This window comes from Ostrea edulis, chromosome 5 (genome assembly GCF_947568905.1).
Source record: "Ostrea edulis chromosome 5, xbOstEdul1.1, whole genome shotgun sequence".
NCBI lineage: Eukaryota > Metazoa > Mollusca > Bivalvia > Ostreida > Ostreidae > Ostrea > Ostrea edulis.
The window spans coordinates 61,324,149-61,335,036 of record NC_079168.1 but is presented as its reverse complement, the minus strand read 5'-3'; the positions used below and the strand labels follow the sequence as shown (position 1 = coordinate 61,335,036).

The following is a 10,888-nucleotide window of genomic DNA, read 5'->3' as shown; positions in this document are numbered from 1 at the left end:
CCTCATACAATGACATTAAAAGACATCAGTAGAAAATGTAAAGACATCGGTACAAAATGTAAAGATAGCGGTAAATTTTATTGCGTACATAAGTTATGCTCTACTGCTGGGATAAAATTACGACACTCTATGAATAAAACATAACGAAGGTTATAGATAGATGTGTATCATAGAATCTTTTAAACGTTAGAAGAAGAAAAAGTACCTGTCTTTTTCTGAATTTTAGTTTCATAGCCTGTATGATACCCATATCTTGAGTTGTGTTTTGGAATTCAACATTTGAAAGTTGAATGTCAGGATGAGATGGGGCGTTGTCAAGAGATAGAAGGATTTTTTGTTTCTGGCGACGCATTGAGCTATCTAGTTCTTTTAACCATTCCTCCATGATATGTGAGTTCACCCACGCCTTCCGGGTTAAATTTGCAAGTCACAGGCAGTGTTTCTGGTTTTAGCACTGTGGCTTCCAGGATTTACCTATAAGAAGGGGTTTTAATTTTTCTCCCGTCATTGATGCACAGAGGGCAACTGTGATTCTTTCTTTTGAGTGCTTACCCCTGGCACAGTCTACTCCCTTAATAAATTGAGTTTTTCTTGAAGTGTTGTGAAAAAATAAGCCGGTTTCGTCCATGTTAAAAATATTTCTAGTTTCATAATTTTTGCAAAGTTCTGAAAGTTTAGATTTCCAGAGAGTGGCCGTTGTTCGGGGGTGGCCACTGATTTCAAGTGGCCACTAAGACAAGTTTGACTGTATAGAGCAAGCCTAAAACATCCAAATATAGAGTAAATCTGAAATATCCAAAGATAGAGTAAGCCTAAAACATCCAAATATAGAGTAAATCTGAAATATCCAAAGATAGAGTAAGCCTAAAACATCCAAATATAGAGTAAATCTGAAATATCCAAAGGTAGAGCAAGCCTAAAACATCCAAATATAGAGTAAATCTGAAACATCCAAATATAGAGTAAGCCTAAAACATCCAAATATAGAGTAAATCTGAAACATCCAAATATAGAGCTATGGTCTAAATATCCATATAAAAAGTTAGCCATCTGAAACATGCAAATATAGAGCTATTGTGTAAATATCCATATAAAAAGTTAGTCATCTAAAACATCCAAATACAGAGTAAGTTTGAATATCCAAAGATAGAGTAAGCCTAAAACATCCATATATAGAGTAAATCTAACACATCCATATATAAAGTAAGCCTAAAACATCCATATATAAAGTAAATCTTAAATATCCATATATAAAGTAAATCTAAGACATCCAAAAATAGAGATAGTAGTGGAGTCTGTTTGGTGTTTAATGTTTAATAGATACAGCTTTGATGTGAGAAGATATTTACATGAAGAAATCATTCATCAATTATTGGACAGAAGTGTAGATGGCCTCTAGATTAAGATTTATGCAGTTTGTAGTTGTTTCGTTGACAGGTAAAAGAGAAAATTCCTGTTCCAAGTAAAAAACTGTTTGGGAGGAGTGATGATCTCCAGAATTTATTCATGGAGGGTTGTGGCTCAGACAATAACCATGACGACTCAGAAGAGGAAATAGATTATTACTTCTCTGGGGAAGAGGAAAGCTGAGGAGCCTAGTTGGAGGGTTATGGCAACAATGATGAATGTTGTCAAATTTCTGTACACCAGGCAGAACTAATAACATTGTGACTTAGTTTAAAAAATTGTGAAGATGTCGATTTTAGTGTAGAGCACAACAATGAAGTAATGTCTTGTGTAGCATTGTTTGCACTAAATGTAATCTTCAACTTAATGGACTAGCGGTATGAAGTGGAATGACCATGGATTATTTCCATTTTAGTGAGTGGTTATTGTCAGTTTTTAAGTGGTGAATATGAAGTGGGGAGACATATTCTGTTATGACAAACATGTAATGGTGGAATGTCACTATAAACAACAACAGGAAGTATTCACTTTCTCTAGGACAGTGTTACACACCAAGGGAAGATTTTTATGCACAGGATGTTCTTTGTTCATATTCAATGTGTATTTTTTATTCTGATGAGTAAGTACAGCATGTTTAGAAATCTAGGTAATCTTGATACATTTTAAAGTTCTAAAATTTTAGTGTTTTACTGGTGCATTAGATATTTCTCCTGTTACAAGAAATGATACATATTTGTTCATATGTAAATAATGTTATAATGCACATGTATATCTGTACAGCCATATAACTACATTTAATTTGTTAGTATCTTCTTTCATCATATCATTTAAAAGTACTCAATATGGTATGATACTTGTACTTTAAGAATGTTTGAAGCACAAATCTTGTATATATACATATTTATTAGCATTTTTAGGCTGACCAAAGTAAATTCAAAGTTTTAGATCAACTGAGCACAAAGGTTTTCATGAAAGTAGGCCAAAGAAACAAATAGTATAGTGGAGACCAATTATTTTTTTTATTTTAGTGTTCACAGTTATGAAAATGACTTATGTGATCAATTGGTACAGATGTAATCAGTCTGTCTAGCTAGTTTCTTCTGTAGGAATATTGGTCTGTAGGGGTTCTTTATATCTTTTGTGTGCCTGGTACATGGTAATTTGGAGTTTTATCCTGGTTTTTAGAAATCCTGTTTATCTTTTTTAAAAGCCATCCCATGTACCTATAGAAAATTTAAGAATGTAAAACATAGAATTTAATTTGTTCAGCCTTATATAAACAATATAAAGAATGTTTAGTTGTTATTTGATCATTTTATGGATCGAATGTGTTTGGAGATTCCCTAAACCTTCAAATACTTGTATCATGTCAACATTTACATTTTCCTGTGTTTTCTCTACAATCTTTCCATTTCAAATGAGATGATCTGGGACTTTTCTCCCCTGGCACACACATTTATCAGTTTGTCACATGTCTCAACAAAGAAATATTGGTTGCAATATGATCATTTGCCATTTAAACTAATTATTTCAAGCTCAATAGAATATCACTTCATACAGCTATCAAATAAACTAGAAACTCTCAATTTGTTCTGCATTGTAATATGGCATGAAGGATTGTCCAACCAAAATGAACTTAGAGTCAATAGTAGTTCCATTTATTTAAAAGAATTTCTTTTTTTAAGTGATTTTTCTCATTTCCTCTTCTTTTCTCTTAATTTTTGTACCCCTGATTACGAAATTTTATGTGATTTGTAGAAATAACCAAGGAACTATTTGCTGATGGTAGCTGAGGCTACTTCCTGAGGTGCACTCCGGCTGTTTACACACACGTGAAAAACACGTGGATTTGCACGAGGGTAGTCTTGTTTGCGGGTAATTTCTTTTTCTTTTTTTTCGAAAATACCGCATAGGGTGTTGTTTTTCCATTGTCGGCAGACGAGACAGGTAACAACATTTCCGACTGCGTTATTCAGCATCAATTCTGCAAACTGATACCTTGAAGGAAGTTGTGAATTTCACAATTTCCTGTTTTTCTCAGTCCTAGCTTTTCCTTTTCATCACCTCAAAATCAAAACACGAGGTTTGAAAAACAAAACGGTCATTCAAAAAAAGATCAGTACTAAATGAAGAATTTCAAACATAACACTGAAATTTTGCCGTATTTAGATGGGTAAACTACATCAGTTGTTTACTGCAAATGGAAAGTTAACAATCATCGCATATTCCCAAACCCATGAAAACCGTGCAGACTGCAGAAAACCACAGAGAGAATGATCTGACATAATCAAGTGCTTGTCACAGTATCATGATATCATGATAGTTTTTATAAAAAAAATATATATATATAAAAAAAAAGCACGATGATGAATTTTTTAATTCACTGTTTCATAATAATTAGTTACAGGATGTATACAATATGCGTATTATTTTTAGTTAAATACGGGTGTAATAAATATAATTGTGCATTATTCCAATTGTATTTTTAAGAGTGAAAGTATGGAAGCCCATTAATGTCATTGTAACAGTCAATACATGTATGTCATTCTCTACTCAGAGTTCCGTGCGCTACTCGCACTATACATTCCCTACCCAGAGTTCCATGTACGTGGTACTCGCACTATACATTCTCCACCCAGAGTTTCCATGCGCTGTACTCGCACTATGAAGCTTGCGGTAACGTGTCCTCTGGTGAGAGAATGTCATTTACGTTTTCCAAAGTACTTAATGGACACATGACACAAAAAATTATTTATCTGCAATCATTGTCTTTATAATCCTTAAGTCAGATTCTCACACTGAATCTGTTAAACACGCATCCGTTTCACAGCTAAAGCTGTAACACTGTACTGATAAGCAGCCTGACCTCAATATGCATATTCTAAACCCCAGAGATCGGAAACAGTCGGGGTGACGTCAGAGATGAGCTACAGCACAGAGATGCTATATGCTTCTACAGAAGAGATACTATAAATCTTTCTTATCACTGATCAAAGACAAACAGTTTCCCTAATTACCAGTAATGGGTTAAATGCTGTCATAAACAAAGAACATGCACACTCATATTTCTTTGTATCTAAAGAGTTATTCATATAGTTTGTAAGGATGCCGTATTGTGCTGTTTATAATTGTTCAACCTCTTCAAAAGTGGACAAAAATGTGTCATTTTTTCGCTTCCCCAAAGATGCAGGTCTTCAAAAAGCATGGGTACATTACTGTCATAGAAGAGACCTTACATTAACCAAATACAGTAAAATATGTGAGAAACACTTTACGCCAGATCAGTATTCTCGTTATCCACCCCGGTTAGCTGAATTAGGTTATCATAATGCTCGTGCTCAGTTAAAAGATGATGCTGTACCCGATGCTGAGTGGCCTACCTAAGGTGAATGTTCAACTTCATCAAATACTGAGAAAAAAACCCCATCTGGGTATGGTGCATATAGAAAGCGACAAATACTTCAGGTAAAAAAAAACTAATTTTTTTTTACAATATGATTACATATGTGCTGCAAGTTAACTGCTTTTTACTATTCGTATTTTGTATCAGGATTCAAATTTAAATTTGGGGAAGGGGTGCAATTTGCTAGAGAAAATTGTTACCAAAAGAAAACAAAGATCATTTTTTTATAATCCCTGTCTTATGGGTAAACGGGAAAAAAGTCGCAGGAAAGTAAGTCACAGGAAAAAAAGTCACAATATGTAGAAAGAGTGTCTATGACCACACCTAGCAAAAAAAGTCACAATTTTTTTTGTTCAAAATTTTTTATTGTTTTTGCCTATACCAAGGAAAAAAAGTCACAATATTTATAAAGAGTGACTTTGGCCATACGTAGGAAAAATAAAGCACCGATGAATAGTTAACATTTGCTAAAAAAAAAAACAAAAAAAAAAACCAAACATATTTTTTCCTTCATCCTATGTATGGCTTCAAAGATTGTAAACTGATGCCATTTTGTCTACTTATACAGGGAATACACTGTCTAGAAAAGGGGAAAGGTGCCTTGTGAAGCCACTAATTAATCTCAACAGGGACTGTTGACTGTTAACTGTTGTAAATACTTAAAAGTTAATTTTTATTGGGGTTATTTGTTTGTTGCAAATGATTAAAAAAAACATGGAATCTTCTAACTTTGAATCAAATTTAAGTAAAACTTTTCTCCTTATATAATAATTGACTTTTTTCTATATATATATATATATATGTGTGTGTGTGTAGTTTTCTTTCAAAATATATATACTGTGACTTTCTCCCCCTTTGCATATGTGGCCCTTTACTATCAAAATATATACTATGAATTTTCCCCTATACATATAATATAATATATATTGTGACTTTTTTTCATACATCTATGTGATTTTTATACAAAATATATATTGTGACTTTTTTTCCTACATTCGTTTTATGGTAGGTTTCTTACATTATTTATATGTGACATACATTTTTATAGATAAGGGGTTCAGAATGCCATGATGTCAATTCATTAGACATATACGGAATTTTTGTTGATTTTTTTTCAATATATACATGATATACATACTGGTACATATTTATATATGTTTAGCAATTTAGAGCTTGGGGGGAAGGAGGATCAACAACCTAAATCTGCTGCAAATGTGAATATCAAAGTTTAAGTTTATTACATGATTTCCAAGAATATTTTACTGCAATCGAATTTTGTTATTTCTTAAATAAATCAGAGTTCTGATAAGTCTTCAGCCATTGTATTGAATACGTTACGGTGAGAATTTGCAAGAAGCTCACCTCTGACGTATATAACACACACGTGACTCTTATCTCATTAACTGTCGGCATTGCTCGGAGAACTGCTTTGGCTGGTGTTTACAGATTACTATTTCCAGCTGTGCCTTGTTATCAGATGCTTGTTTAACAGATTCAGTGTGAGAATGACAATGATTACAGACAAATAATTTTTTGTGTCATGTGTCCTTTAAACCAATATTTAGTCATATTTCTAAATTTGTGTCACTATATTTGAAATTTTGTGAACAAGTACTTATGCCCCTTTCAAAGAAGAAAGGGGGGGGGGGGTACTGCACTTGTCAATTGGTTGACCATATGTTCACTCAATATCTTGAGAATCATTCACTTGATAGTTATGATATTCCATATATGTTGGTTGGTTATGAGTAGAAGAGGACCCCAAGTGATTTTCAGGTCAAGGGTCAGTCCACTCTGGATATAAGAATATACTTTATTCAATATCTTAATGACCCTTTGCTCGACAGACATCAGGCTTGGAACACTGGCACATCCTAAGGTGTAGATGATTACTATTGATTTTGAGGTCATATGGTTAAAGGTCAAGGGCCAAATTGGACATAGGAATATACTGTCCATTCGATATCTTGAGAACCCTTTGCTCGACAGACATCAAACTTGGAACACTGGTACATCATAATGAGTGGGTTATCCCTATTGATTTTGGGGTTACATGGTCCAAGGTCAAGGGTCAAACTGTACATAGGAATATACTGTCCGCTCAATATCTTGAGAACCCTTTGCTCGACAGACATCAAACTTGGTATGCTGGTAAATCCTAAGGAGTAAATAACCCCTATTAATATTAGGTTCACTTGATCAAGGGTCAAACAGGACATAGTAATATATTGTCTCCTATATTTCAAGAATCAGTTGCTTGATTTACACCAAACTTGGTACACTGGTACATCCTAATGAATAGATGACCCCTATTTATTTTAGGTCACATCTGGACATAGATATTGTCCACTCAATATCTTGAATTGATTTGGTACTATTATCAATTAAATGATCATGTATAACCCTTTTCAATTTTGCTCCATGGGGGATATATCTTTGACAAAGATTTCTTGTTTTCTTTTTTTGATAGTTGCTGAATAAACTCTAAAAATATACCCTGAGAGTCAGTACAGTAGATCCTGCTAAAAGAAGCGTGCACACACGTACACATACATACACCTTCATCTTCATCCTTAATTACTACTATCTTGCTCCTTGAAGATCACTTACTCCAGTTGACAATGAAGTGCGAGTCGACGCTCAGTCCCTTCAGGCCTTTGATTTAAGAAGAAAAAAAACTTATGGAAATTGGTATGAAGGAATTTGCCAAAGCAATTCATAATTTCACAATCTAATATCCAAATAAGATTTTCTTTATCAGATAAATAAGGAAAAGTATTTGCTGTCGAATGCACAAGTTTTTTAGCTCACATGAGCTGATGGCTCAAGTGAGCTTTACCGATCAAAAGAAATATAGCGCACCTGGTATGCAATTTCGCATGCATACTTTTTTCTTGAATATTAATTTTTAACAAATATTCTGCTATACAATGTCAGTTTATACTTGTGTTTACCCAAATTACTCAATAAAGATATCTATATGTTGCTAGTATCTTTATTTAATAAGCATAAACAGTATATAGTAGATGTATCGTAATGGGCCTAAAACTTGCAAACTGTTGCAAAGGCCACTCTAAACTAGAAATAAAACACTGAAATTGTTTTACTTGAGTATAACTACGCAAGTCCATTCGAGGAAATTTGGTTTAAGGTGGCCCTCTCGTTGAAAATGGCTAAAATATGATGGGAAAATATCATTCTCAAAATTTACCTTGAGATTTAGCAGCCTGTCAAACGTGAGACCTTTAAAACTTATACATGCCTGGGTGGCATAGTGGTATAGGGTCTAGGTAATCTTACACTTGAAGCATACATTCCGAGTTCAAGTCCAATATTTTCCCAATCTATTATTTTTTCTTTTCATTCTTTGAGTGGGGGGGGGGGGGTATAAATGTGATGCATGTATTTTATCAAATATTAGTTATTTTCATCATAGCCTCCAATATTTGCATTTATTAAATGTGTCTGACGAAAAGCTAAACAAATACTACAAGAAAGGGGCACAAATGCACAGCATGTAATAAGTAAAAATAGGTCAAGGGAGGAAAATAACTGTTATACAGTTCGACTTCCCAAAAGTAAATATAAAAACTCATGTAGCAACTAGCTGTCATATGATATTTAGGCAAAGCTAAACACTTGAATTATCTACCAAAAGGCAAATGAATTGATAAATTTATTAAAGCAATCATGTCAGAAAAAGACAGTGAGCTAAGTAAATAAATGCCATTATGTAAAAGGGTTGTGTGATATGAATGTACCTATGCAAATATTGTACTGTTCATCATTCCATATAGGAAAATGGTATATTAAAGAACGACTCATATAAATGTCAGTAATGCTAAACTGCAGCAGTTATTTATCTTGGTTAACGAAACATTCAAAACATTCGACTTATATTTAAAAATAACACACCAGTCTATTATTGGAAACCGGTGTTTTCCCTTTAGATTTCCGAGTCGGCCCTTTTGTCAGCAAAAGCGCTATACCTTTGTCCATTGACTTTGTCTGTCGGCAGCGGCGTCATTGTTGTAAACTTTTCACATTTTCATCTTCTCCAGAACCACTGGGTCAATTTCAACCAAACTTGGCCAAAAGCATCCTTGGGTGAAGGGCTTTCAAGTATGTTCAAATGAAGGGCCATGCTCCATTCAAATGGGAGATAATCACAAAAAATGCAAAATTAGGTAGGGTCATTCAAAAATTTTGAGAACCATTGGGCCAGAGCAATTTAATTAAAATCAGATCCTAGAATACACTCACAATCGCTACAATACGCAGAGTATACGGCGTGGATCTAAGAAGTCTGATTTTAATTAGATTGTGGGCCAGAAGAGCTGACATTCACATGAAAGCTTCCTGACACAGTGCAGATTCAAGTTTGTTCAACTCATGACCCCCAGAGGTAGGTTGGGGCCACAACAGGGGATCAAAGTTTTACATGGGAATAAATGGAGAAAATCTTTAAAAATCTTCTCAAGAACTGCTGAGTCAGAAGAACAAGTGGTTTAGGTTTAAAGCAACATATAAGCTGTAACCGATGGTGTTGCATCGGGTTCGATCTTTCCTCTACATTACATAATACAGAATTATATTGGAATTTGTTTTGCCGAACTGCCTGAGTGGGTTACGTTTTAGACTCTACCATGCGCGTTGTAGAGCTACAACGATTTTAGAACGAGCCTACAACAATTCCTGATGAAAGCAAGAGGAATAAATTTGTAAGGAGATGAATACTTCTTGTTTTTGTTCTTTATTTTTATGCCCCTGAGATTGAAGATTGGGGGGCATATTGTTTTTGTCCTGTCTGTCATTCTGTCTGAAACTTTAACCTTGCTAATAACTTTTGAACAGTAAATGATAGAGCTTTGATATTTCACATGAGTATTCCTTGTGACAAGACCTTTCCGTGGGTACCAACATTTTTGACCCCTTGACCTTGGAGTTTGACCTACTTTTTGAAAACTTTAACCTTACTGGTAACTTTTGAACAATAAGTGATAGAACTTTGATATTTCACATGAGTATTCCTTGTGACAAGAGCTTTCCGTGGGTACCAACATTTTTGACCCCTTGACCTTGGAGTTTGACCTACTTTTTGAAAACTTTAACCTTGCTAATAACTTTTGAACAATAAGTGATAGAACTTTGATATTTCACATGAGTATTCCTTGTTACAATACCTTTCCATGGGTATTGAACCTTTTGACCTTGACATTTGACCTACTTTTAATTTTTTTTTTTACATTGGTCATAACTTCTAAATGGTAAATATTAGAGCTTTCATATTGTACATGAGCATTTCTTTTGACAAGATCTTTCTACTGGTACCAAGATATCTGCCCTTGTGACCTTGGCGATCTTTGGAATTGGCCATTATCGGGGGCATTTGTGTTTCACAAACACATCTTGTTTTTTTTCCTTTTAATTTTTTAGTTGAAAGCATTTGCCGATACATAGGTAGAAAATTCCCAAATTGTTTGATTTTGACGCAATTTTTCCCAATTGAATGGGTACTGGTACCAGTTGGTGGGGGGGAAACGCTGAAAAATCATGGCCTCCAGGAGTGGGTATGGACCACAATAGGGACTAAGGTTTTACATGCAAATATATATATGAAAAGTCTTCAGATATATGGGCCAAGGTGACTCAGGTGAACGATGTGGCCCATGGGCCTCTTGTAATAATTTCCCTCTTTGTTAACTATACTATATTATTTGTCACATTCAACAATTTAAGGAAGTGAATTTTATTTTCAATTACATTTCCTGTGCAATATTTGCAGATTCTTTCATTTCTAGAAACAATAGTTTAATAGAAAGTGTGGTGACACTGAATTTACAGTTGATCTTCTATAGCCAGGATTATTTACTGAAGGAAGTTACTAACCACGAAGAAAGTGTGATTTCAAAAATAAGTATGAGACAAGTTTACCATCTTTTTTTCCTTTTTTTTATGAGAAGAGTGTGAAATTGTTATACTTTAAATTCCCATGAGAAGAACTTCAAGAAAAATACCATGATCATGGTTGTTGTCTATATTGTCAGCATGTAGATATTGGTTTTGTACTGTAAGTAT

General features: G+C 34.1%; 1 protein-coding gene across 1 annotated transcript in view; it reads left to right on the top strand.

The window, feature by feature from the left end:
- Positions 1-2,994, top strand: part of LOC125649736 (mis18-binding protein 1-like) — a 71,131-nt gene extending 68,137 nt beyond the window's left edge. The window contains exon 17 of the mRNA XM_056165013.1: positions 1,438-2,994. Coding sequence (XP_056020988.1) covers positions 1,438-1,590 — 153 coding nt within the window. The 3' untranslated portion in view covers positions 1,591-2,994. The remainder of the gene's footprint in view (positions 1-1,437) is intronic.
- The last annotated feature ends 7,894 nt before the right edge of the window (positions 2,995-10,888 follow it).